At 52.5% G+C, this 27990-nt stretch overlaps 1 protein-coding gene and 1 long non-coding RNA gene across 3 annotated transcripts; one reads left to right on the top strand and one right to left on the bottom strand.

The window, feature by feature from the left end:
- Window positions 1-42: 42 nt before the first annotated feature.
- On the bottom strand, window positions 43-25909 carry LOC133357211 (proto-oncogene Wnt-3-like). Of its 2 annotated transcripts, XM_061575044.1 has the most exons (4): window positions 25749-25909; window positions 7762-8003; window positions 4885-5150; window positions 2679-3254 (listed from the first exon to the last, which is right to left on the bottom strand). In XM_061575044.1, the coding sequence occupies exons 1-4, from the start codon at window positions 25907-25909 to the stop codon at window positions 2775-2777; spliced, it is 1149 nt and encodes a 382-aa protein (XP_061431028.1). In that variant the 3' UTR covers window positions 2679-2774. The 2 variants fall into 2 exon arrangements, with proteins under 2 accessions (XP_061431033.1, XP_061431028.1); XM_061575049.1 differs by lacking the exon at window positions 4885-5150 and having other exon boundaries at window positions 43-3254.
- LOC133357226 (uncharacterized) lies at window positions 25870-27496 on the top strand. The gene is made up of 3 exons (XR_009756942.1): window positions 25870-26002; window positions 26552-26705; window positions 27127-27496. It is a non-coding gene; the product is annotated as an uncharacterized LOC133357226 (long non-coding RNA).
- The last annotated feature ends 494 nt before the right edge of the window (window positions 27497-27990 follow it).

The following is a 27990-nucleotide window of genomic DNA, read 5'->3' as shown; positions in this document are numbered from 1 at the left end:
CAGCTCGCGGAGACGGCGACGTTGACCACCTCGCGACCCCACGCGCGCATCTCGTCTCGACAGAGCCCTTGGCCCTTTCTTGTCTTGCGTGGCCCCCCCTCTCCCCCCACCCCTTTTTTTTAAACGCATATATATACATTATGTTCAATAAATACGTGCTTTTATTATAGAGGTTTTAGGACATAACACATTAACAATTAAGTAAACGCTACCAACTAGACACATTTAGCAGTGGAGTTTTGCTGTTCTCTCTCTCAGGCCGGTTGGGGGGGGGTGGAAGGTGAGTGGGGGGGGGGGGGTCAGAGTGCGAGGCCCCGCGAGGGTGAAAGGTCACGAGTTCACATCCTGACCGAGGAGGGCGGGCGGCAAGGTGCGGACCGATCATAACCCTCCGTGGCACCGCTTTAGAAGATGTCTCACGGGCGGGTTCGACCTCCCACCCACCCACCCCCTGTCCCTTCACGCCACACTAACGTGGAATGTCCTCCGCTGGTTCGGCCGTCAAATGGAGCCGCCGGCCAAACCCGGCATGAAGAGTTTCGGGAGGAGTTGGGAATGGAGCGTCGTTTGTCGAGGTCTCTTGGAGTAAAACTCCGGGGCATTCTCAATGTGACGGTGAACGGAAGTCATCAGATGTCAGTGAGAGTGAACAGGAGGTGGATTCCAATGACAGTGAATAGGAGATCGCTTAAGAGATATCAATTGGGTTCACTTTAACAAATCTCAATAAGAGTCCAATGGGGGTCACTTCATAGATCTCTATGCAAGTGGACAGGAGGTTACTTTAAATAAGAGACATTTGAAAATAAACGGCGCTCACTGCAAGCTATGTATATATATGGAGAACGATGAGTGTGTTAACTGCAGGCGCTCGAATGAACCGGTGTCTTATTAAGGCAGCGAATGGGAAGGTGACGTCCTCAGATTTCTGGACAAAGTATCGAGAAATTAAAGATGTAGGTCTCCACGAAAGATTAACAGCAACGAGAACATCTCTGCAAAGGCGAAGCGATCTTCGGTGAAAGTAAATCCACGGTTTGCTGAAGGGATTTCTGTAAAAATCGATCCAGGAACTTTATTGGACAGATCTCTATGAAGAAACTGGAGGTCTCTAGAGAAACCAGCGCCTGGCACAACGGTGGCAGTGGCCGTTGGTGTGAATGACGACGACGACGATGATGATGAGGATGATGATTCTCATGATTGTTAGAATGAAGGTGAGAGTACTTGTGGTGGCAGCGGTAATGATGGTGATGATGGCAGTGGTGATGAAGACGGCGATGATGATTATAATGATAATGGTGGCAGTGGTAGTAATGATGATGATGGCAATGGTGATGAAGATGGTGATGATGGTTGTAATGATGATGATGGCAGTAGTAATGATGATGACGATGGCAGTGGTGGTGATGATGATGATGACAGTGGTGGTGATGATGATGATGATGCTGATGACAACGGTGGAATGAGTGGCGGTAGAGATTGTGACATCTGTATTGGTGTTAATGACAGCGGTAATGATAATAACGATGATCGTCACACATCGCGGTCGGCTACGTACGGCGTGAAAGAAGTTCAACATACATCGTTTTCAGTCACAATTGCGGCGACGACGACGACGACGATGATGGCGGAGGCGGCGGCGGCGGCGGTGACAATGGTGACGACGTTGCCAACAACAGCTTCGGTATCCATCACGCCGCCATCGGCCGTCCCAACCAGCAACAGCGGGCAACCCTTCGCGTGACGAAACCTCCTTGGCGCTCACCTCGGCGCCTCCAAACCTCAACCGCCGCTCCGTGGGGCACCGTCGCCAAGAATTACTTTAGCGCAGAGATCTTCACTCATTCTCAGGAGGGGCTGGGGAGGGGGCGAAGGGGCCGCACCGCACATTTGAAACCGCTGAGGGTTTGACAGCAGCACGATAATGATGATGGTGGAGGGCTGATTTCACCATCTGTGTACTGACGAAGGGGCCGCACTCAAGGCCACGCAAGGGGGCCCCAGTGGGCCCGCGCGGGCGGGGGGGGAGGCTGCAATGAGGAAAGGCCACTCGGGGCACAGGTTGGTCTCCGCGCTATTCTCGTGGGGCGGCAAGGGGGGAGCGGGAATGCTGCAAGACGCGGGGGGGGGGGGGTAGGGGGGTGCTGCTGCGTTGCAGACGAGACGGACGTAGTCCGAGTGTGCCCACCGAGACAGCGACGTCGCTCCGTATTTATTAGGGGGTGGGGGTTCCCAAACATCGAAAAGGTAATTTTTTTTCGGCTGTACATTTAAAAAAAAAATTCATTTTTCCTTTCCTCCCCTCTCTCTGCCCAAATGTGTGGACCGCGCACTCCGCCCGGCACGCGGTGACCTCCTCACGCTCCCTCCTCGTTTTAGAACGACGACTCCACGGCGTCTCTTCACCTCCAACTGCGACGCAGTGGGCGCCGTTGCACTCATGCGGTTAACACAAAGATACAAATACCCCCACCCCCCGTATAGCCTTAACAGACTGTTGGGGCAAGTGCTGTTAGCGAGTGGCACCTATGAAGGACGGCACGGCGCACGAGGGGGTGGGCGGCCAACACCGCGCGCGGCCGCCTTTGTCTCCCCCAGTGGCAGCTGATTTTACACACCGCACCAGGTACGGTTAACGCACGACCACACACACACACACACGTATGCACCGAGCAGTATTAACCGGGGTGGCCCGTTGAAACCGAACCGCGCACCTCCGCAACACGCCGTGAACACCGCTACCTTTGCCCCCCCCCCCATCCCCCAGACATCTACTTGCACGTGTGCACGTCGTAGACGCGCGTGCACTCCTGGCAGCTCACGTAGCAGCACCAGTGGAAGGCGCATCGGCACTTGTCCCTGCGCCTCTCGGTGCGCGTGTTGTGCCCGCGGCCGCAGCACAGGAGGTCGCAGCCGTCGATGCCGTGCGAGGTGAGGTTGCAGGCGCGGTCGCGCGTGCCGAACGAGCCCGTCTCCGGGTCGGGCTCGCAGAAGTTTGGCGACGTCTCGTAGTAGACCAGGTCGCCGTCGGTGGGCGGCTTGAAGAGGGGGTACTTTGGCCGCAGCGTCTCGACCCAGCCGCGCGACTCGCGGTGGCGCTCCACCAGCATCTCGGAGGCGCTGTCGTACTTGTCCTTGAGGTGGTCGCCGAGCGCACGGAAGTCGGGCTGCGCGCCCCAGCAAGTCTTCACCTCGCAGCTGCCCGATAGGCCGTGGCACTTGCACTTGAGCTGCATGTGCTCCAGGATCGACTGGGGGTGGAGGGGAGTGGGAAGGGAAGGGAACCAGTGGCGTGTATGTCACTTGGCGAGCGCGCGGTGCGGTCGTGGTGTAGTCGTGGTGTAGTTGTGGTTAATTCTAGATTTGAAGCTTTCGTGACTGCAAGGATTCATACTCTTAGGTTTTTTCGGTAAAGTCACGTAGGTAAAAAAATATAAATAAAATTAATAAAAAATAATTATTTTACTTTTAGTAATTTTTTATTTTAATTAATAAAAAAATAATTATTTTACTTTTATTAATTTTATTTTTTAGCTACGTGACTTTACCGAAAAAACCTAAGAGTATGAATAGTTGTGGTGAGCCACTGCCTCTGCTGCTGCTGCTGCTATGAACCTGGCGACCCGCGCTGAGCCACCACGAGTTCGATTCACGTTCGCGACCAACGCCAGTGACGGCTATCGGAACCGGCCGTGGGCATCGCCTAGGTCGACTCAGCCGCAAATGAGTACCCGGTGGAACAGTGTGTAGCAAACATCGCTACTGGGGGAGACAAAGGCGGCCGGGCGTGGTGCTAGCCAACCCACCACCCCCTCGTGTGCGGGTGCCGGCCTTCACAGGTTGCTACTCGCTAAAAGCACTTGCCCCGACAGTCTGTGAAGACTATACGGTGGATCTCTGTCTCTGTAGTGACTCCGTTATCGGCTCAGCGGCGGTGCGGCAATTGGTCCGGGTGGGCCCCCCCCATGGGCCCCCCCATGGGCCCCCCCATGGGCCCCCCCCCAATATTTGATGGGCCCCCCCACCAATATTTGATTTGTCTCGCACGGTCGCACCCTAGAGGCGATTCTAAATCGCGGGGCTTCTTGGCTAATCGCATCGGGACGTGAGTTTGTTGTTAATTTCCACTGCTGTTGAAAACAAATCTCATGGTTGGCTGTCAAGGGGAGGCCCCCCCCCCAACTCGTAGCTTTGGCCACGCCCGTTACGCTACCGGGAAGGAATGGAGGGATGTAACATGTCGTCACTGGAGGTGGTGAGTGGAGTAAACTAAGGATCAATATGTGATCAATATCGATTTTTATATAAAACGCTGGTAAATATGAATCAATAGCGACAACTCTATGAAACTTGGAGCCAATTAATGATCAATAATTACTTATAGGAAACTAATGCTCACTCAATAGGGGATCAATAAACAGATGTAGGGCACTTCGATCAATATATGATCAGTATCCACCTACACCAAAACTATTGATCAATAGGAGATTAAATACAGATTTAGGGCACTTGGTATGAATAGGTGATCAATATGAATCTACACGAAACTCAGCAGGGGCTCAATAGTCCAATGGTGGTGATGAGGTGCTCAATATTTTCACGTGCAGTAGTGGGGTGGGTGTGTGGAGCTTGTGATCAATATTGATCAGGTGCAGCGGTAGTTACAGTGGTAGCGGAAGTGGATGTGTGGGGGTTTTGATCAATATTGATCAGTGCGGTAGTGGCGGTGGCGATCTGGGGCACGTGATCAATATTGATCAGTGCGACGGTAGTGGTCGGCGTTTGTGTGGTGCTCGCGATCAATATTGATCAGTGCGGCGGTAGTGGTCGGCGTTTGTGTGGTGCTCGTGATCAATATCGATCAGTGCGACAGTATCGCACCAGGCGGCCGGCCTCGTTGTTGTGCCGGTTCATGGCGGAGCGCGCGTCGGGCCGATTCTCGCGCGCGTCCGCAAACTCTCGCGACACCATCACCCCGAAGTCGGCGTCCTCGCTGCAGCCCCCCCACTTCCAGCCCTCCCCGGGGGGCCCGCGGTGCTTTGTGTCGCAGCCGCAGATGGCGGAGGCACCCTCGGCGCACGCCCGAGTCACCGCGTAGCCCACGCCGGCCGAGGCGATGGCGTGCACGAAGGCCGACTCGCGTGTCGCTGCGGCGAATTGGGGTTGTTAGGGGCAGGGCGTAGGGGAAGGAACACAGCGTTGGTGTACGGTGCTTTTTCTGCAATATATTTTGCTGTCTTTTCTTGGATTTTCTGTTTGCACTTAGTCACTTTAAGAGGTTTGTTTGTTCATGTTTTTGTTTTTTAAATCCTTTATATTAAGTTCGCTTGCTTGCTTAGGACCGTGTAAATATTTCGGTCGTTTTTTAACCCACTTCCCGTGATCCAATCGAGCTGACATTTTGCACACAGACTCGTTGTGCGTGACAATGCATTTTCGTGAAAAACAATTTCCAAAATTTGACACTGTTTAGGGAAATTTTTTAAAATATTTAATTACCAATTGTTTAATGCTGCCAGACAATCATCTTTTTTTGTTTTTACGGGTTAATTTTTGTTTGTTGCGGTTGCACCCGATTCAAGAGCCGAATGGCTCACAGGGCTATACTTAATGCATGAACTTGAACTTGAACAGAGATGTCGCACGTGCGCGCGTGTTTTGCCACAATCGGGATCGGCGTGTTTATTTTATGGCGGAGGAATCCGACGAGCTATGAAGCTCTTTCTTTCAAGGGGATGTCCAGTGGTCGCGTGTCTATTCCCGTGTCCGTCCGTTCGTCTTTACATTCCATCGGTCTTTCCTAATTCCATTCATCCGTCCATTTATTCATAAAATCCATCGTCCGTCAATCCATCCGTTCACCCGTCCATCCTTTAATCCATCCATACATAGCGCTACATAGAGCCTCACGGAGACATACAGAGAGATACATAGAGCCTCACGGAGACATACAGAGAGACACATAGATATTCATAAAGATAGACTAAAGATAGAATGCGGAACAGCGACACGACAGGAGCTCAATCTTTGCTGAAGCCCTCTCGCCATGGGCAACAGCGGAATTCCTCACCTCTCATCATCATCACCCTCTCATCATCATCACCCTCTCATCATCATCATCACCCTCTCATCATCCCCGACATCGTGACCCGGTCATTCCTTCTCCACGCCCTCCCGAACTGTCCTGCCTTTCCGTTGATTTTAAAATCATCGTCTTCATCATCTTATTATAATTATTTCCCATTCTCTCCCTTCGCGCTTCCCTTTCCCATGCCTTCCTCTCTTTCCCAGAGCCGTCTATAGGGGGCAAGTCTTACATCCGACATCGTGACGTAGAATCGTGGGCCACAACCCCCCCCCCCCCCCAAAGTGCGGGGCTCGGGGCAGTCGCCCAGATTGGCCGTACCCTGCCCCCTTCCCGCGGTTTTTAGTTTCAGTTTCATTTATTAGGTATAGCCCTGTGAGCCATTCGGCTCTTGAATCGGGTGCAACCGCAACAAACAAAAAATCTAAAATATGAACAAGAAAACATCTTAAAGTTACTATGCGCAAACAGAAAAATCCAGGAAAAAACTGCAAAGTCTTCCAGAAAAAAAAGCACCGTACACCAACGCTGTGTGCAAAAATCCCAGTGGGATGCAAGTCAAACAACAACAACCACAAGACAACTTAGATTAAAGCCATCATTCTAACTCCGTACTACAACAAACAAACATGGCCAAACCAAAAAAGGTGAATAGATGCAGAGCTATGTAATAAATATCTATACATTGAACTTCTTTCGCACCGTACTTAGCCAACCGTGCTCATCGGAGAGCTTAAAAAAACAACGCAGAGACAAGGAAACTGACTGGCGATGGTCATGAACGCCTTGGCCTATCAGGACCCTGCTGGTACAGGAGTCTTCAGACGCAGTGCGGCCTTCACGGGGTAAATCAGTCGTCGTTGTTGTTGTGATTCATGCACGACCAAAAACAACCAGGTCCGTTGTGGGGCCCTGTTTGTGTGAGGCTGGCGGGGGGGGGGAGCCCCCTCTAAGTCTGGCCCAGGTGTGTGTCCTCTCCCCCTCCTCCCGCACCTCCCCCACCTCCTCACCCCCACCTACTCACCCCTCCCTCACCTACTCCCTCCCTCCCCACCTCCCCCCTTCCTCCCTCACCTCCCCCCCTCCCTCACCTCCCCCCCTCCCTCACCTCCCCCCCTCCCTCCCCCACCTCCCCCCCTCCCTCCCCCACCTCCCCCTTTCTCTCCCTCACCTCCCCCCTCCCTCACCTCCCCCCCCCCTCCCTCCCCCACCTCCCTCCCCCACCACCCCCCACCAACCCCCTCCTCCGCCCTCCCCCCCTCCCTCCCTCCCCCACCTCCCCCCCCTCCCCACCCCCCCCACCTCCCCCCCTCCCCCACCCCCCACCTCCCTCCCCCACATCCTCCCTCCCCCCTCCCCCACCCCCCCCACCTCCCCCCTTCCTCCCCTCCCTCCCCCCATCCACACCCTCCCTCCCCCCATCCCCCTACCTCCCCCCCTCCCCCACCCCCCCACCTCCCCCCCTCCCTCCCCTCCCCCCCTCCCTCCCCCACCCCCCACCTCTCCCCACCACCTCCCTCCCCCTCCCCCCACCCCTCCCACCTCCCCCCCTCCCTCCCCTCCCCCCTCCCTCCCCCACCTCCCTCCCCCCACCCCTCCCACCTCCCCCCCTCCCTCCCCTCCCCCCTCCCTCCCCCACCTCCCTCCCCCCCACCCCCAGCACCGCCGCCCACCTTTGTCGAGCACCGGCCCGAAGATGGCGAGGCTGTCGCTGAGCGTGGTGCAGTTCCAGCGCCGCCCGCGGAACTGGTGCTGGCACTCCTGGATGCCCAGCTTGAGGCCCTCCGCCACGCTGGGCATCAGCTCCAGGTAGTTGCGGCAGAAGCGCAGCTGCTTGGGCACGAGGCCCGGGATGGAGGCGCACAGCACGGGCTGGGAGCCCAGAGCCGCGTACTGGTTACCCACGGCCAGGGACCTGTGGAGTCACGGTCAAGGACAAAGACAAAGATTCCACACTCCCCGTAATAGCCTTGGCGGACTGATGGGGCAAGTGCTGTTAGCGAGTTCCACATGTGCTAAGGCCGGCACGGCACACGAAGGAGGGGGTGGGTGGCCAGCAGCCACGCCCGACCGCCTTTGTCTCCCCAGTGGCGATGTTTACACGCCGCACCAGGTACACATTTGAGGCTGAGTCGACCTAGGAGAAGCCCAGGACCGGTTCGGATAATCGTCACCGTTGTTGGCTGCGAGCGGGAATCGAACTCGGGTCGCAGAGTTCGGAGCGCAGCGCAGCGCTAACCGCAGCGCCACCGCTCCCCATAGTCCACCACTGTCACCATCACCACCCATCACGGACAGACGGACGGAGAGGGGAGTAGGGATACGACGCTCAGTGATCGAGCGAGTGAGTGCGAGAATGAATGAGTGAACGAATAAGAGACACGTGGGTCAAAGCGAGCGAAAGATTAGTAGAGACACGTGGAGCAGAATGAATGATTGAGTGAGAAAAACGTGGAGCAGAATTCATGAATCAATGAGAGAGGCACATGAAGCAGACTCAATGAATGAAACACTGAATGAGCAGAATGAATTATGGAGTAATTTATTGAATGAGAAAAAAAGTGCAGCATAATTAATTAGTGAGAAAAACGTGGACCAGAATTAATGAGATACTTGGAGCAGAATGAATAACTAACTCAACGAGAGAAAGCTACATGGAACCAAACGCGTGAATTTAATGAACGAGATACGCGCGGAACGAAAAAAAAACTATCGGAGCAGAATGAGAGAGAGAGAGAGACACGTGGAATACGATGAATGACACACGCGAATGAGAGCGAGGTGGTTAGACTCATCAGTCAGATCAGAATCGGCAGCAATCGTAACAATATGTTATCATTATCAAAAGCGCCTCGCGTTGCACTATAGCCATCAGCGGCAGCAGAACTAATCGCGGTGGCATCATCAGCAGCAGCAGTAACATTACCAGCGTCGGCAGTAGAATAACAGTGATCATTAGCAGCAGCATCATCATGAGGTCCGTGTCATCGGCGTCACTGTTGAGCATCATCCGTTCAGATAATCGCCACTGATGTCGACCTTGAGTGGGATCCGAACTCGGGTCGCCGGGTTCGTAGCGCAGCGCTCTAACCACTGCGTTACCGCTACCCACACACACACACACGGTATGTATGCACACAGACACAAAAACAAAGATCCCCCGTATAGCTTTGACAGACTGTCGGGGCAAGTGCTGCTAGCCGGCACGGCATACGAGGGGTGGGTGGCCAGCACCACGCCCGGACGCCTTTGTCTCCCCAGTGGCGATGTTTACACACCGCACCAGGTACTCATTTGAGGCTGAGTCGACCTAGGAGAGGCCCAGGACCGGTTCAGATAATCGACACTGGTGTTGGCCTTGAGCGGGAATCGAACCCAGATCGCCGGGTTCACAGTGCAGCGGGCTAACCGCTGCACCACCGCTCTCCACAGACACAAACACAGATAAAGATAAAGATCCCCCGTATAGCCTTAACAGGCTGTAGGGGCACACGAGGGGCTGGGTGGCCAACACAGACACACACACACAGACACACATTTATCATGCACTTTACACAGAGCGCGTATTAAAATCGCTTGGAACAGTGACGCAGCGAGTTGACACACGTGCTACCCCCCCCCCTCGCCGCCCTCCCCCCCCCCCCCACTGCCGACAACGAAGAACCGCAGCAGCCTATAACACCTGTCACGCCATGGTAAGTATCCCATGCAAGTGCTGTCCAGGCTGGGAGCCTGTGGAGCTTCCGAGATCTGCCTGGATGGGACGCGCTCCCCGTGATCTGGCCACTGGAGGTGACAGCTTCCCGGTCCTCGGCATGTGAACGCGGAGGGTGACTCGTACGTCAGACGCGTTGACCACGTGGGGTGGCTGCCCCCCCTGGCATAACGGTGATCAACCACTGGCCGAAATTGCAATCCAGAAGGCGCGGCAGTTCGATTGCGTCTCCCGGCTGAGAAGTTGACACTGTGGCATTGGCTTTCGAATCAACCTACGTTCGGAGTTGACTACGGATATGGATAATGTTCAGGGTGTAAAAACAAGTGGTACACTGACAGGGAAAATGGAACAACGATACGAAGAAGAGACGCCATGTGGCTAAGAGATGTTAACTACCTCGCCTGGTACACAGGAGGTTGTGGGTTCGATCCCGACCCTGACGCGTGCTGTATATTTGGAGTTTGCGTCTCTCTCTCTCATCATCATCACGGTGGCTAGGAAATGTTAACTACCTCGTTGGGTATACAGGAGGACGTGGGTTCGATCCTGACCCTGACACCTGCTGTATATTTGAAGTCTGCGTGTCTCTCTTTCTCCCCGTGGTCGCATGGATTTTTCTCCGGGTCCTCCGGGTTTTCCTTCTCCTCCACATTTAGAATCATCGTCATCGCGTTCACAGTATTTGGCTGCTGGACATTTCCACGTGATGATGAAAAGCCACTTCGTTGAGCTATCATTTGTGATAACCAGGTCGCTTCTAAAAAACGAACTCTGTAGCTCAGTGGGTATCTTACCTGGTAAAATAAATAGTATAGTTTAGTTAAGAAAAGTTAGCGGTCTTGGCAGGACGCATCAGCGTTGGAAGGGACGGCGATGGCGGTAATGATGGTGATGGTCATGATGGTGATGATGGTGATTATAGTGGCGATGTTGGTCATGATGCTGATGGTCATGATGGTGATGGTCATGATGGTTATGATGACGATGGTGATGATGATAGTGACGATGATGGTGATGATGTTGATGATGATGATGATGTTGATGACGTTGATGATGGTGCTGGTGTTGATAATGTTGATGATGGTGATGATGTTGAAGATGGTGATGACAATGGTGATGTTGATGACGTTAATGATGATGTTGATCATGATGATGGTGATGATGATGATGACGGGCCGGTGGTCGAGACTCGTGACGGAGTGACGCAGCGCGCAATAGAGTGCGGACCACCGCAGAGATGGAGCAATGGAATGAGCGATATCGCAGGATCCGCGAGGGATGGCGAACGTGTGGGAGCGCCTTCATTCAGCAGTGGAGAGAACATGACTCGGCCTCAAACGAGCGTACCTGCCGCGGCGTGTAAACATCGCCACGAGGAGAGACAAAGGCGGCCGGGCGTGGTGCTGGCCATCAATGCGTGCCATGCCGGCTTCCATAGGTGCACCTCGCTGACAGCACTTGCCCCCCAAAAAATGTTAAGGCTATACGGGGAATTTTTGTCTTGTATATGTATGGATGAAAATATACGTGCATTGATGTGTTATTATATATATGTGTGTATACGTGTGTGACAGCAGTACATGTGCGTGCTGTGTGTGTATATTGTATTGTATTGGGGAGCGGTTAGTGTTGTGGTTAGCGCACTGTGCTACTCGCCCGGCGACCCGAGTTCGATTCCTGATCACGGCCAATGCCAGTGACGATTATCTGAACCGGTCCTGGGCCTCTCCTAGGTCGACTCAGCCTCGAATGAGTACCTGGTACGGTACGTAAAAACATCGCCACTGCGGAGACAAAGGCGGCCGGGCGTGGTACTGGCCACCCAACCCCTCGTGCGCTGTGCCGGCCTTCATAGGTGCTCGCTAACAGCACTTGCCCCAACAGTCTGTTAAGGCTATACGAGGGATCTTTGTCTTTGTAGCGGGGAGCGGTTATTGTTGCGGTTAGCGCTACGCTGCGCTACGAACCCGGCGACCCGAGTTCGATTCCCGCTCACGGCCACCAACACCCAGTGACGATTATCAGAACGGTTCCTGGGCCTCCCCTAGATCGGCTCAGCCACAAATGAGTATACTGTATCGTGCGATGTGTGAACATCAGCCACTTGGGATGCATAACCGGCCGGCCGTGGTACTGGCCACCCTTAGCACGTAGTTTGTCAAGGCTATACGGGGGAACTTTGTCTTTGCTTGTGAGATGGAGCAGTGTCATCGCGCAGGAGATGGCTTTCGGTAAGGGCGAGTGAGCGCGTCCATCCAGCAGTGAAGAGACTATGGCTGACTATATCGATGGACGATTGATGATGATAACGAATGTATATACATATATAACTACGCGTGTGTAGTGTGTATATGTGTGTATACGTACGCATACGGAATGTGTGCACGGGTGTTCCCTAACAGCACTTGCCCTAACAGCCCGTCTCAGGCTATACGGGAGAGCTTTGTCTTGTGCTGTGTCTATATTCGTGCGACTGAGCAATACGATAACATCATACGCAGAAGTGAGATAGATCGTGGATATTCTCCAGCAGTGGATAGACCATGGCTACAAATATTTACACTTCGAAACAATTAGTAGAAAACTAACTTTACGATGCATTAGGTTGGTTTTTTTTTGCTGCTAATCGGGATTTAATTGCATTTCTCAAAACTTTTTTACCACATATTTTTGACCGCATAATGATCCCGTATAATGCAATACCATCACCGTGAAATCCATTCACACGCTTTCACTTACTCGTAGGTAGCAACCGTCCTTATCAAGGCCCCTTGGATGAAACGTCAAAATATACAGTTTCTTCTTACTGGCAATCAATAAATGAAAGTATTTAAATCGTCAGCAACAGCCATGTTCCATCCACTGCTGGGCGAATGCCTCCACACAGTCGCCACCCACAGCACCCACGTAAACTGTCAATTATTATTAATGTCGTCAAGTATTCTGTAACATTTCTGCTGCAGCGGCAACACTTACATCGGGTTTTGTATTATACAGCACTGCAACAACAATGCGTGTTTAATTTGGGTATCCATCTGCAATGTTATCCCGCATGGCTTCTTATTGTGTACACACATATATATACTGTCCTTAAATTACACTCGATTATCTCACGTTTAGCTCGAGTCGTGCACAATGCATACGGCGGTAATCTTCGCTGAAATGTCACCCCCCGTTTTTTTCGTTCGTGTTACATTTGTGGCGACGACGGACGGCTCACAGTGGCCAACTCCAATTTAATTTATTATCTTTTATTGTATTTCCTATCTATACGTGACTTTACCCAAAGAACCAACAGTATGAATTCCTGCCGATGAGTTCACAAAGCGTCTGTTGCCGCCGCTGCTGCTGCTGAGCACGTGGCAGCACCACGGAGGGTGATGTCGGACCACGAGATGACACTTAATGATAGTCAACGTTTTTTTGGGTTTAGATCGCGTTATTTATAAATGTGTCGTAACCCTCCACCACCCGACACGGCCAATCAGTAAAAAAACAAAGTGTCACGTTGACAAAAGACAAATAGTTCACTGCTTTAGCCCATCGGTGTGTTGAAGCGTGAAACCACAACATTTACTATTTTTGAGTACGACGTTTCGCTGGTAATTGCATCCAGCATCATCGGGCAATTCGCCAGAATGGTGAGGCTCTGCTCTGGCTCCCAGTCTTATATAGAGCAGCAGCAGCAGCAGCAGGGTGACGTCATCATTAACTCAAATAACGCGATCTAAACCCCAACAAAAACGTTGATTATGAATAATATTGGTCGGGAAAGCCTGCGTGTTAAACTGACTTATTGATAGGTTGCGCTTTGATTACCGGGCGCCCGGGGCTAGAGTTGAACCGATGAGAGCCTTACTCGGGGGCTAAGTAGTAAAGTCGATACAATCGTCGTCGTTGTTGATGTCGTTCTTGTTGCATTGCCGGTAACCGCGAGACGGCTGACTTTGAGCACAGCGACACTCGAAGTAAGTCGACGATTCTCAGCAGCACATGCGAGCATTCACACGTTCACGTATTTACCAATCCTGGAACCCACAAATGACGACCCAGCCAAGCGTGATAACGCAGGGGGAGGGGAGGGGGGTGGGTAATCATCATCCTCACGAACAGGAGACGTCGTCTCGTCGAATTCGCTAAACTACAACAACAGTAACAACAAAGTCATCAATATTTCAAGAGCACGCAATGCGATGTGAATACGAGACGGCGGTGGTTGGTGGTGGTGGGTGGTGGTGTGGTGGTTGGTGGTGGTGGTTCCTTAGTCACTAAAGTCGCGCAGCAGATCGCCTTCGAAGAGGCCCATGCGGCTCCGTGAGTCTCATGCGGCTCCGTGAGCCTCATGCTGCTCCGTGAGCCTCATGCTGCTCCGTGAGCCTCATGCGGCTCCGTGAGCTGCCGTCCCCCCTCGCCGAAGAGCCGCGTGTCGGCTCCGTGATCGGCTCCTAAGTCGCAGGTTCGTCGACCTCCGCGCTACACCCCTCGTGCCCGAAGGCAACTCGTCCGGAGAGTTTGCATGATGCCGTCAGCCTGCTGCGTGTGTTCTCGAATAATAATGATACTTTATATGGGTTTTTTAAGTTTTGCTGGCTGGCTGGCGGGAGCGAGGGACGGGCGGTGACGTGCAAAGCGCGTGCGCGTTGCTCGTTACTATTTTCACGAATCGAATGAAGTCGTCTAATGACACAATTGCTATGGGCAACTATTTAAACTGTGCGCGTAGCTTTTGTTTGTATATATATGTGTACGTACGTATTTATTCCTTCCACTATGGGTACTGAATATACATTGCACGGTGCTGGAAGTATGATGAACGGCGGGAACATTGTCTTCCATCTACATATTTACAGAGAGATAGGGAGAGAGGGGGGGAGCCAGGAAGGGGAGGAATTCGTGGTTCTCGAGGACGCAACGACAACACAAAAAAATTAACCCGTAAAAACAAAGTTTTTCACTATAAATCCTTTATATGCGTGGCGGCTAGAGTCCTCTCGTCCTCTGGCTTGAGATGGCTGCCACCTATGGGTCAGATGATTACCTGCCACCATTAAGCAATTGGTAATTAAATAGAATTTTTGTTTTCCTAAAAAGTGTAAAATTTTGGAAAAAGATTTTCACGAAAAAAAATTGTCACGCACAACGAGTCTGTGTGCAAATGTCAGCTCGATTGGATCACGGGAAGTGAGTTAAAAACGACCGAAAGATTTGCACGGTCGTAAGCAAGCAAGCAAGTTAACTTAATATAAAGGATTTTAAAAACCCATCATCACAGCAACTGTTGAGATTTATTCGCGATGCGCGGTTCGGGCCCGGACGTCGTCGCGGTCGCCAGGATGTGCACGAGTCGAACTACGGAATGGCAGTCAAAGGAGAGAGCGAGAGAGAGAGAGAGAGGAAGGACCCCAACACGACGAACGCCGATCGGAGGAGACGGAGCGACGCATTTCACGGATCGCTACATCGCGAGAGCGGTGCGTGCGAGATGGATGGCCATCGTTCAGTAGTGGATGGATCGTGACTTGCTGATGATGATGATGATGCTCGTACGAATAAAGAAGAGCAGTGTATTATGTAATATAATTCGTTGGCAAAAATTATCACATTTTACATATATACAGTATACATTAATACATGTATACTGTATGTAGGCAACGTGCCAGTCGTGTAGGACTGCATGGATATACGGAGAGCCAGGATTGTTAATCCGGTAACCGGTTACCGCATTCCACAATAGTACGTCATGAACCTGTAACCGATTCACGTGGATTTTGTTGTTGTTGAGCGGCCCCTCCCCACGTGTGTGTCTGTGTGTGTCTGTGTGTGTGTGTCTGTGTGTCTGTGTGTGTTTGTGGTGTGTGTCTGTGTGTGTGTGTGTCTGTGTGTGTGTCTGTGTGTGTGTGTGTGTCTGTGTGTGTGTGTGGTGTATGTGTGTGTGTGTCTGTGTGTGTGTGTCTGTGTGGTGTCTGTATGTGTGTGTCTGTGTGTGTGTCTATGTGTGTGTCTGTGTGTGTATCTGTGTGTGTGTCTGTGTGTGTGTCTGTGTCTTATCTTTGTCTGTGTCTGTGTGTCTGTGTGTGTTTGTGTGTGTGTGTGTGTGTGTCTTGTGTGTGTGTGTGCGTGTGTCTGTGTGTGTGTGTGTGTGTGTGTCTGTGTGTGTCTGTATGTGTGTGTCTGTGTATGTGTGTGTCTGTGTGTGTCTGTGTGTGTCTGTGTGTGTGTCTGTGTGGTGTCTGTGGTGTGTGTGTCTGTGTGTGTGTCTGTGTGTGTCTGTGTGTGTGTGTGTCTGTGTGTGTGTGTCTGTGTGTGTGTGTGGCGCACACAGTGCAGTGCGGTAACCATTACATCAGTTATCCATAGCGAAGCATGTTACGTGATGTTTGCTCTTACAGACAATACGGGAAAAAAACTGTTTTAACCGGTTTAATTCTTGCGGTTACCGGTAAAAATTTTAACAACCCGACTACCTCGCCGCCGAGTAAGGCCGCATCAGTTCAACTCTAGCCACGGGCGCCCGCTAATCAAAGCGCACCCTATCATTAAGTGTCATCTCGTGGGCCGACATCACCCTCCGTGGTGCTGCCACGCTTTCAGCGGCAGCAGCAGCAACAGACGCTTTGTGAACTCTTCGGCAGGAGTTGGCCGACCGCGAGCCTCTCGTCGTCGCCACAAACGTAACGCGGACAATTCACCGAAAAGTAGCGCCGCGTGCATTGTGCGATGAGCGATGGAGAGATCGGTGGTGGGAGCGCCGGAGGATCGGGGAACGTGGCGCAGCAGGTGAGCGCAATCCGATAACCAAACCAACCCCCGTCTTCCGAACCGAGTCCCATTCCTAGTCCACACGCTGCTGACCACTGCGCCACCGCTCCCCCCCCCTACATTGTAACAAACGGGTCGGCGTCTCTACGGTATTTTAATACATTTATCATCGGCCATGCTCAGTCCACTGCTGGATGAAGGCCCCCCCCCCACCATCCGTCTCCCTCGGGTCTGCGATGTACGACTGAGAGCCACGTGATTTGCAATACGTTGTAAGACAAAGACAAACATCGCCCGTATAGCCTCCACAGGCTATTTGGGGTAAGTGCTGTTAGCGAGCGCCTATGAAGGGCGGCACGGGGCACGAGGAGGGAGTTGGGGAGCCAACACCACGCCCGGCCGTTCCATTGCTCACATATCGCACTGGGTAATCGTTTCAGGCTGAGTCGACCTAAGAGAGGCCTGGGACCGGTTCAAATATTCGCCACTGATGTTGGCCGTGAGCGGGAATCGAACTCGTGGTGGTCGGTTTCTTAGCTGAGCACACTAACCACTGCGCTACCCCTCCCCACACATGAATGTACACACACATACGGACACATTTTTATACAAAACAAAGACAAAGATCCCCCGTATAGCCTGTAATCGTCTGTAATAGACTGTTGGGGCAAGTCCTGTAAGCGAACACCTATTGTACGAAGGCCGGCACGGCACACGCCCGGTCGCCTTTGTCTCCCTAGCGCAATGCCTACACACCGCGCCAGGTACTCATTTGAGGCTGAGTCGACCTAGGGGAGGCCCCCGAACCGGTTCAAATAATCGCCACCGGTGTTCGCCGTGAGCGGGAATCGAACTCGGGTCGCCGGGTTCGTAGCGCAGCCGAGCGCTAACCGCTACACCACCGCTCCCCCACTTTAATGCACACACATACACAGATATGTATTTACGCACAGACACATCGGAATGCGGTTGAGTGGGCGTAGCGCTGCGGGGCTCTGTGTGTAGCGGAGACTCCAGACCTGTTAGCGTCACGGTTCGAGCTCGGGTTCGGGGTTAGATCACGCGTCAAGAGTTACGACTGATGTTAGGCTACTGGATTAGCATTTACCGCTAACTTGCTTCAAGGGCAGGTTGCTCGAGTTTGTTTACAAAAACAACCTCGTGGTCGAGCGAACCGGTCCTGAGTTTGCTCGCGCTCAGAACCAACGCCGCTGTGAATCGCTCGCTCCAAGAAACAAGCCCCAGCTGCCGCTGATGGGATGCGGTGAGGAATCTTGCGGCAAGGCAGACCTCGCTTAGCGAGCAAGAAGCTCGTTCACGGGGGCAGTGAGCGCCCGTCGAATCAGCGTTGTGCGGGGTCGCGCTAAGCGAGGTCTGCATGTATTTACTACGTAGAGGCGGGGGGGGGGTTACCGCTATTGGCTACGTGGTGGAGCGCAGAGTTGCAGTACAGCAGCATCGCATTGTTGTACGGTACTCTAACTATTGCACCTACGTCTCACCGGAACCCAGCGTCGGGACGGCACCGTCAAATCACCGTCACGATGACCGTGCTACTGGCTCAGGGAGGCACTCATCCAGCAGTGGATTTGATACACAGGCCTGTGGGGGGGGTGTAACGGGTGTGTGTGTAACGGGTGTGTGTGTGTAACAGGTGTGTGTGTGTGTAACGGGTGTGTGTGTGACGGGTGTGTGTGTATGTGTGTGTAACGTGTGTGTAACGGGTGTGTATGTGTGTAACGTGTGTAACGTGTTTGTGTGTGTGTGTGACGGGTGTGTGTGTAACGGGTGTGTGTGTAACGGGTGTTTATGTGTTTGTAACGTGTGTGTAACAGGTGTGTGTAACGGGTGTGTATGTGTGTGTAACGTGTGTGTATCTGTGTAACGTGTGTGTGTGTGTAACAGGTATGTGTGACGGGTGTGTGTGTAACGTGTGTGTGTGTGTTTGTAACGTGTGTGTAACAGGTGTGTGTAACGGGTGTGTATGTGTGTGTAACGTGTATGTATCTGTGTAACGTGTGTGTGTGTGTAACAGGTATGTGTGACGGGTGTGTGTGTAACGTGTGTGTGTGTGTTACGGGTGTGTGTGTGACGGGTGTGTGTGTAACGGGTGTGTATGTGTGTGTAACGTGTGTGTATGTGTGTGTGTAACGGGTGTGTGTGTGACGGGTGTGTGTGTAACGTGTCAGTGTGTAACGGGTGTGTGTGTAAGTGTGTGTGTAACGGGTGTGTGTGTAACGGGTGTGTGTGTAACGGGTGTGTGTGTGTGTAACGAGTGTGTGTGTGTAACGTGTCAGTGTGTAACGGGTGTGTGTGTAACGGGTGTGTATGTGTGTGTAACGGGTGTGTGTGTAACGTGTGTGTGTGTGTAACGGGTGTGTGTGTAACGGGTGTGTGTGTAACGGGTGTGTGTGTAACGGGTGTGTGTGTAAGTGTGTGTGTAAGTGTGTGTAACGGGTGTGTAACGGGTGTGTGTGTAACGGGTGTGTGTGTAACGGGTGTGTGTGTGTGTAACGGGTGTGTGTGTAAGTGTGTGTGTAAGTGTGTGTAACGGGTGTGTAACTGGTGTGTGTGTAACGGGTGTGTGTGTGACGGGTGTGTGTGTGTGTAACGGGTGTGTGTGTGACGAGTGTGTGTGTAACGGGTGTGTGTGTGTGTAACGGGTGTGTGTGTAACGGGTGTGTGTGTAACGTGTGTGTGTAACGGGTGTGTGTGTAACGAGTGTGTGTGTGTGTCACTCGTCACGTGACAGGACCCGTAGCTCGTTACTGAGACTCAACCGCCGCAGGCGACGCGCGCTGCTTCTTGTGAGTTCAAAGGCAAAGGCAAAGCTGCCCCGTGTAGCCTGCCTAGACTGTCGGGTCAAGTGCTGGTAGTGAGAACCTATTGAAGCTGGCACGGCGCACGAGTGGATTGGGGGCTAAGGGGGTGGATAGGCACGACACCCGGCCGTCTTTGTATCTCCCACTGCTGATGTTTACACACCGCACCAGGTACCCAAAGCTGCAGACGCGGCTACGTCTCGCGACTTCATGTGCAAGATCCGTGTCTCGATTAGGCGCTCACTCTCTCTCTGCGCCACGACCAGAGGTCGCAAACGGGTTTTGATTCCTTACCCGTACCCGTACCCGGCCGCACCAGGGTCGCAAATGGGTACCCGTATAGCCGTTCTCTACTCGTACCCGTACCCTACCCGAAATGAGTAACAAACGGTGACTCACCAGTGACTCACGGTCTACCCGTACCCGGCCGCACCAGGGTCGCAATCGGATACCCGTACCCGGCCGGGTATGGGTAGCCGGGTATCGGGTAGGGTACGGGTATCGGGTACCCGGTTGCGACCTCTGGCCACGACGCGAGACGGGTTCACCAATCATCGGACTCGTGCAGCGTGTAACGTAGTAATTTTGCGTGTTGACGGATAATCGTAAACGGCCAAAGGCGTGGTGGTCCGCGAGCACTATAAATTCCACGTTCGTATGGCCGAGGGCAGTACATCAGTGCTGCAAACCCACGGATAAAACTTCCACTCATCTTTACGACGGATTTTATCTCCAGTACAATTCTGCTTTTATCGACCTCCCTGTGTGATGATCGGCTGATAAGCGAACTATAAATTCCACGTTCGTATGGCCGAGGGCAGTACATCAGTGCTGCAAACCCACGGATAAAACTTCCACTCATCTTTACGACTGATTTTCTCTCCAGTACAATTTTGCTTTTATCGACCTCCCTGTGTGATGATCGGCTGATAAGCGAACTATAAATGCCACGTTCGTATGGCCGAGGGCAGTACATCAGTGCTGCAAACCCACGGATAAAACTTCCACTCATCTTTACGACGGATTTTCTCTCCAGTACAATTTAGTTTTTTATCGACCTCCCTGTGTGATGATCGGCTGATAAGGTGGCTGAGTCACGCACTCACGGGCACAGCCGTTATGGATCGCAGGCACAGGAGCGGTGGCACTGCGGTTAGCGCACTGCGGGGTGGTGTACTCGCGATAACCGAGATCGATTGCTGGTCCTCGGTGAACGAGCCTCCTACCCTGGGTCTCTTGTGTATCCCATCCTGCTCACGCAAAATCAACTCGAGCCTGCTCGTGCCCCTACGCCCTGCGTCGCCCAACTCTTCTGCCGTGACCAGCGTGGTGAAGTATGGCGCATAAGCCGCATGGCCGACACGGCGTGGGGAGGACTTCATCTGGCAGTGTATTGACAATGGATGGAAATTATTGAACGGGGGAGGGTTGAGGAATTCTAAGCTGCTCAATTTAAACACCGGATTTGATAATGCAAAAAAACTAAATCGACAAATTGGTTAATAATTAAACATTCATTAAAAACATTTTAATTAGTAATTGTAGATAGTCATTATCTTTTTAAGGGGGAGGAGGGGGGGGGGTTAGGAGAGCGGTGGCCCAGTGGTTAGCGCACCGCGCTACGCACCCGGGAGGGCCAGGGTCTCGGTTCGACTCCTGGTCACGGGTTTAACGCCGCCTGGCGCGTGACGGCCACTGAAGCAGCCCTGCGTCGTTAGGCCCGCACTCCCCTTCATTCAACAACCCGCGTTGACCAGAGTGGTGAAGTATGGTCAACAACAACAACAAGATGAAACGCCGACTACCGACAGAGCGATCTTCACACGCAGCAGTGGATTGACAGAGGGCTGCGACATGAATCGTCCCATGCCCGAACCTTCACCGTAATTATATTGATTACGTGTAACACGTAGGCTTTCGCTACCAATATTATCCATTATAGAGTCGGGGGGGGGGGGGGTAGTGGGGGGTTGGGTTAGATCGTGTAAATATAGTAACTATAGTTACTAATTAGCATGCATGGGCCTCTATTTATATATGTATCTCTATTGGTTTATGTATCTCTATGAGTCTCTATGTGTCTATGCATCTCTATGGGTATCTATGTAATCTCTACGAGTCTCTATGTATCTATGTATCTATGTATTTCTACGGGTCTCTATGTCATCTCTACGTGTCTTTATGCATCTATGTATCTCTATGGGTCTCTATGTAATCTCTATGAGTTTCTACGTGTTTATGTATCTCTATGGGTCTCTATGTAATCTCTACGAGTCTCTATGTATCTATGTATCTCTATGAGTATCTTTGGGGTCTCTATACAATCTCTATGAGTCTCTATGTAATCTCGACGTATCTCTATGTATCTCTATGGGTCTCTATGTCATCTCTACGAGTCTCTCTGTATCTGTGTATCTCTATGGATCTCTTTGGGATCACTACGCAATCTCTATGAGTCTCTATGTAATCTCTACGTGTCTCTATGGGTGTCTATGTAATCTCTACGAGTCTCTATGCATCAATGTATCTCCATGGGTCTCTTTGCGATCTCTACGCAATCTCTATGAGTCTCTGCGTGTCTCTATGTGTCTACTTTGTGGTTACACGGCAAGGATTGCGCGACGGCTTATCGCATTGCCTGGGACAAACTTTGGCCCGTGCATCGTGAGACCGAGGAGGTATGTGAGCCGTGGGTGCTGCTGGGCTGTGACGATGCGTCTTGCGCGGGGCTGAATTCATGTCCCACCGTTGACACTTATAAGCACGGAGAGTCATAACGACCTACGTACTTGTGCACAGGAGCTGTTCGAATGCACAGTGATCATTCATTTAAGTTTGTTTCGCTGTTAGGCGGTGCGCTATGATATATAACGGGGCTGTACACACATACACACAAAATAATCGAGCACCATTTACAGACACAACTACGACATCCAATATCCATAGACACGCTCACACACATGCCCCGTGTAGCCCCCACAGACTGTTGGGCGAGTGCTGTTAGCGAGCACCTATTAAGTTTCGGCACGGGTGCACGAGGAGGGTGGTGTGGCCAACTCCACGCCAGGCCGCCTTTGTCTCCCCGGTGCTGATATTTACACACCGGGCCGGGTACCCATTCGAGGCTGAGTCGACCTAGGGGAGGCCCAGGAGCGGTTCAGATAATCGTCACCGGGCGTTGGCCGTGAGTGGGAATCGAACTCGGGTCGCCGGGTTCGTAGAGAAGCGCTGCACCCAACGCTGCTCAAAACTACGCAGCACACATCGATGGTGGAGACATTATACAAAACAAAGATCCATCCCCCAGTATAGCCTTAACACACTTTGTGGGGCAAGTGCTGCTAGCGAGGAGCACCTATTAAAAGCCGGCGGGCACGTCACACGCCGGGGGGGATTGGTGGCCAGAACCACGCCCGGCCGCCTTTGTCTCTCCTCGCGGCAGCAGCTTTGCTCATCCGAGGGGCTGAGTCGATCGCGAGGAGGCCACCGAACGCGCGCGCGCCACGAGTCGCAGTGAATGTTGAGCGAAAGAAGCGTCGACATCGCGTTGCGACGAGAGACCACGGCGGCGGCGTCGTCTTCACGCCGCGTGGTCTGCGGCGATCAATTTCGCACGCGACGAAGGAAAGTCGTTCAGAGACACCTTCCGATTGAGAGAGCGGGTGGTTCAACATGCACGCGCGCATGCAATCTCGGCGACAATTGAAACAGTAACGAGAAGACCACGTGGTTTTATAATTATCGAACCAACAATTACGCACGGAACGCGACAGTCGCGACCCACACGGATGGACTCGTCTCATCGTGCCTCTTGATCATCTCCCGCACGCGCCGGTGTATCCGGCCACAACAACAAAAACAACAACAAACACAACAACAAAAACAACAACAACACCGCTGGCTTTGCTTGTCGGGGCTGTTACGGGGGAGCGGCGGTGCAGCGGTTAGCGCAACCAACCCCGCTACGAACTCGGAACCACCCGAGTTCGATTCCCGTCCACGAGCAATAGCAGCTGGCGTGATTGTTTGAACCGGTCCCGGGCCTCCCCTAGGTCGACTCAGCCTTAATATGAGTCACTTGGTGCGGTGCGTTTTTTTTCGACATCAGCACCGGGAAGACAAATGCGGTGGGGCGTGGGTGCTGGCTACCCACCCCCTCGTGTTCCGTGCCGGCCACTCGATAACGGCACTTGCCCCAACAGTCTGTTAAGGCTACACGGGGGATCTTTGTCTGTTTTGTGATGATGTCGGTTACAACGTAAATGATAATCGGGATAAAATATTGAGTTTGTGTGTTCGTGTGTCTGTGTGTATCGCGGTGTGTGTATTGTACATGTATACTATGCGTGTGTATATATCGTGTTGTGTGTTGTTTGTGGTAGGTTTTATGTATATGTGTGTCTACGTGTATGTGGGGAGCGGTGGTGCAGCGGTTAGCGCGCTGCGCTACGAACCCGGCGACCCAAGTTCTATTCCCGCTCATGGCTAACACCGGTGACGATGATCTGAACCGGTCCTGGGCCTCCCCTAGGTCGACTCAGCCTCGAATGAGTACCTAGTACGTTGTGTAAACATCGCCACTCGGAAGACAAAGGCGGCCGGGTGCCGTGCCGGCCTTCATAGGTGCTCACAAACAGCACTCGCCCCAACAGTCTGTTCAGGCTATACGGGGGATCTTTGTCTTGGTGTATGTTTGTGTTTCGTTGACGTTGCAATGATGATTGTTGCAATTTCATAACACAAGTTGTTTCCCCACTCACGAAATCGCCCACCAATTCATTCACCGTTCACTCATTCACTCACTCCGCTCACCATGGTTCTTTGCTCAGTAGATCATTCGCTCACTCACTCATTCACTCACCAGATCACTCACCCACGAAAGCATTCACTAAGTTACTCGCTCGCTCTTTCACTCAATCACCGAACTATTGGCTACAACGCTCACTAAAATCGCCCACTCAACTCACTAAATCACTCACTGGCCCAGTGAATCGCTCGCCTATCAAACCACTCACTGGCCCACATAGCCACTCACCCGATCACTAAAGCATTCACTAAATCACTCGTTAAATCACTCAACCATTCGCGAAATCACTCGCTAAATTACTCAATCGCTCCGCAAATAACACACACTCACTAAATCACTGCGGTCGTCTGGAACGCTCTTTCTGTCGATATTGACAAACTAATTTCTTTAGAACTGTTTAGCACGGTTAGCTACGTACGGTGCGAAAGAAGTTCAACGTAAATACATACCTACAAATCACGCTCGCTAAATCTCTCAGTAAATGTCTTCTCGCTCACGCACTTAATCACCCAGTCCCGCATTCACTCATTGAATCGCTAAACCACTCCCTCGTTAAAATGTTGGACTCGCTCACTCAACGGCTCACCCATTGCAGTTGCTAAGACTCACCTTACACTCGTCAACTCACTCAGCCGCTCGCTCACGTGCTCAATCTTTCACCTAGCAATCGAATCATCCGTTTCCACACTTCCACGCTCACCACAGCGCGCCCGCTCATCTCCACAATAGCTCACCCGCTCACGCACTCACCTACACACTCACTTACATACTCACTCATCCAAGCACTCACTCACCCACACATTCACCAACGCACTCCCTCACCTACTCACGCACCCAACTACACACTCACCCACGCACTCACCCACGCACTCACTAAACGATCCACTCACCCAACCACGCAATCACCAACGCACGCACTCACCTACCCACGCACCCAACTACACACTCACCCACGCACTCACCCACGCACTCACTAAACGATCCACTCACCCACCCACGCAATCACCAACGCACGCACTCACCTACCCACGCACCCAACTACACACTCACCCACGCACTCACCCACGCACTCACTAAACGATCCACTCACCCAACCACGCAATCACCAACGCACGCACTCACCTACCCACGCACCCAACTACACACTCACCCACGCACTCACCCACGCACTCACTAAACGATCCACTCACCCACCCACGCAATCACCAACGCACGCACTCACCTACCCACGCACCCAACTACACACTCACCCACGCACTCACCCACGCACTCACTAAACGATCCACTCACCCACCCACGCATTCACCAACGCACTCACTCACCTACCCACGCACCCAGCTACACATTCACCCACGCACTCACCCACGCACTCACTAAACTATCCACCCACCCACGCAATCACCAACGCACGCACTCACCTACCCACGCACCCAGCTACACACTCACCCACGCACTCACTAAACGATCCACTCACCCACCCACGCATTCACCAACGCACTCACTCACCTACCCACGCACCCAACTACACACTCACCTACTCACTCACTCACTCACCACCAGTGTGGGTAGGCGCACAAGCCCCGGTTCACCACCTGCACCAACATCAACACGAGCAGCGCCAAGGGCAGGCGACAACCACGCGGAGACGAAGACGACGACGATGAAGAAGAAGAAGAAGAGGAGGAGGAAGAAGATGGGGATGACTTGCTGGCCATGATGAACTTTATTTCCGTGGTCCGGGAGTTTGAGTGGCGCCCGATGTCAACGAGCCGAGTCGGGTGATGGAATCACCAGGAGTCTCAACCGCGGTGAGTAGCCGGCTGATGGGAATGGGATGGAGAGGTAGGTGATGGTGCGGCTGCTGCTGATGGTGATGATGATGATTATGAATAGAGTTAATGCTGCTGCTGATGGCGATGATGGTGCTGGTGATGTTGGGAGTGTTGATGATGCTGCTGTTGGTGTTGATGATGATGATTATGAATAGAGTTAATGCCGCTGCTGCTGATGATGATGGTGCTGGTGATGTTGAGAGTGATGATGATGCTGCTGTTGATGAAGACGATGATGATTACACAAGTTACGCTGCCGCTATTGATGACGATGCTGCTGATGATGATGATGCCGACTCGATTTATGTTGCTGGTACTGATATGTCCGTGTGCTGATGATGATGATGCGAGTTATTGCGCAAGCGATGATTATGCTTTTGCTGCTACTGCTGATGATGATGATGCCGACTCGATTTATGTTGCTGGTACTGATATGTCCGTGTGCTGATGATGATGATGATGCGAGTTATTGCGCAAGCGATGATTATGCTTTTGCTGCTACTGCTGATGATGATGACACGATAGAGCTGATGAAGATTCGATGGCGCTGCTGAGAATGTTACCGAAAGTTATTTACTCGATGGACGCTCCTGCTGCTGCTGCTGTCCCTGCTACCGATGACGACGACACGACGCTGATGATTAACGGAGGCCCGATTCGAGTTATCACACCGATCAAGGTACTGACGATGGTGCCGATGGTGACCTGAATGACAGTCCAGGTGATAGCGCAGGTGTTGCTACAGACGATGGTACAGGTGGCGATGCAGTGGCGTTGATCGTGATTTGTAAAAGGCGGCTGTCCTCTATGGCAGTGTCTCTGTGTTTCTCTCTGTGTCTCTCGTCATGTGTCTCTCTCTGTCTCTGTCTGTTCCCTCTCCCTCTGTGTCTCTCTCTCTCTGTGTGTATGTTCCTGTCTCTCTCTCTCCCTCTGTGTCTCTGTCTCTCTGTGTGTATGTTCCTGTCTCTCTCTCTCTCAATGTGTCTCTGTCTCTCTGTGTATCTCTTCCTATCTGTCTGTCCGTCTCTCCCAATGTCTCTCTCCGTGTCTCTCTCCGTGTCTCTCTCCGTGTCTCTCTCTCTCTCTTTCGTGCTTTGCAGACGGGGGGCGCGACTCTGACAATCTGCACGATTTTGCCCGAGGAGAGAAAGAGAGAGAGACGAGGAGGCGGAGGGAGAAGACGGGGGTAGATTTCGACTGAGACCACTACAAAGACAAAGATCCCCCGTTTAGCCTTAACGGACTTTTTGGGGCAAGTGCTGCTAGCGAGACCACTACACACACATGCATACACAAGGCTCGCACACACACACACGCGCACTCTCACTTACTCTCGCACTCTCACTCAGACACCGCTGGGAGCCAATTGCGCAGCTCAATTGTAAACTCGCCGATGATCGGTGGGGCTGTCCTAAGCAAATTATACCCCCCCCCCCACTCCCAAAAACAACACACACAGCCAGGATTCTTGAATGGGCAGGGAAAGGAGGAGGAGATAGAAGAGGAGGAGGAGGAGGATAAGTAGTAGGAGGAGGAGGAGATTTTTTTTTATAAAATTGTCATAGACTCCCCGCTGATTCGGTCTCCATGGATTCTTCAAGCGGGGCTATAACGAAGTCTGCGTCACTTCTCAGGCGCTCTGCCACAAAGCGAGAGGAGGGGTGGGGGCTGCAGTGGATACGTGGAGGCGTCAGTGGCGGCGGCGGGGGGGGGGGATTGAGGGGGAGGAGGTGGAGGGGGGGGGGAGGTGGGATGGAGGTGGAGGGGGTTGGGGGGGGGTAGATTTGACTTCCCTGGAGGGGGGAGAGAGGGATGGATGGATGGAGGGGAGGGAGTGGGGGGGGGTAAGGGTGGGGGGGGGTGATGCACACCCTCAATGGAAAAGACAAGAGGCTGATGTGGTCGCATTTACTGGCAACAAAGGACACTTTGACATCAGAGCCGGGTTCAGTGGCGCCGGGCGC

Source organism: Lethenteron reissneri, chromosome 7 (assembly GCF_015708825.2).
Source record: "Lethenteron reissneri isolate LAM-NWPU_2019-01 chromosome 7, ASM1570882v1, whole genome shotgun sequence".
In the NCBI taxonomy this organism is placed as follows: Eukaryota; Metazoa; Chordata; class Hyperoartia; order Petromyzontiformes; family Petromyzontidae; genus Lethenteron; species Lethenteron reissneri.
The sequence above is the reverse complement of the archived record's forward strand: the minus strand, read 5'-3'. Positions and strand labels throughout refer to the sequence as shown.

Coding starts and splice junctions, on each gene's coding strand:
- LOC133357211 (XM_061575044.1), bottom strand. CDS start 25,909: ATGGCCAGCAAGTCATCCCCATCTTCTTCCTCCTCCTCTTCTTCTTCT. Junction 8,004..25,748: donor TGCGCCTACCCACACTGGTG/GTGAGTGAGTGA, acceptor GTGACTCCACAG/GTCCCTGGCCGTGGGTAACC. Junction 3,255..4,884: donor ACAACGAGGCCGGCCGCCTG/GTGCGATACTGT, acceptor CTCCACCCCCAG/TCGATCCTGGAGCACATGCA.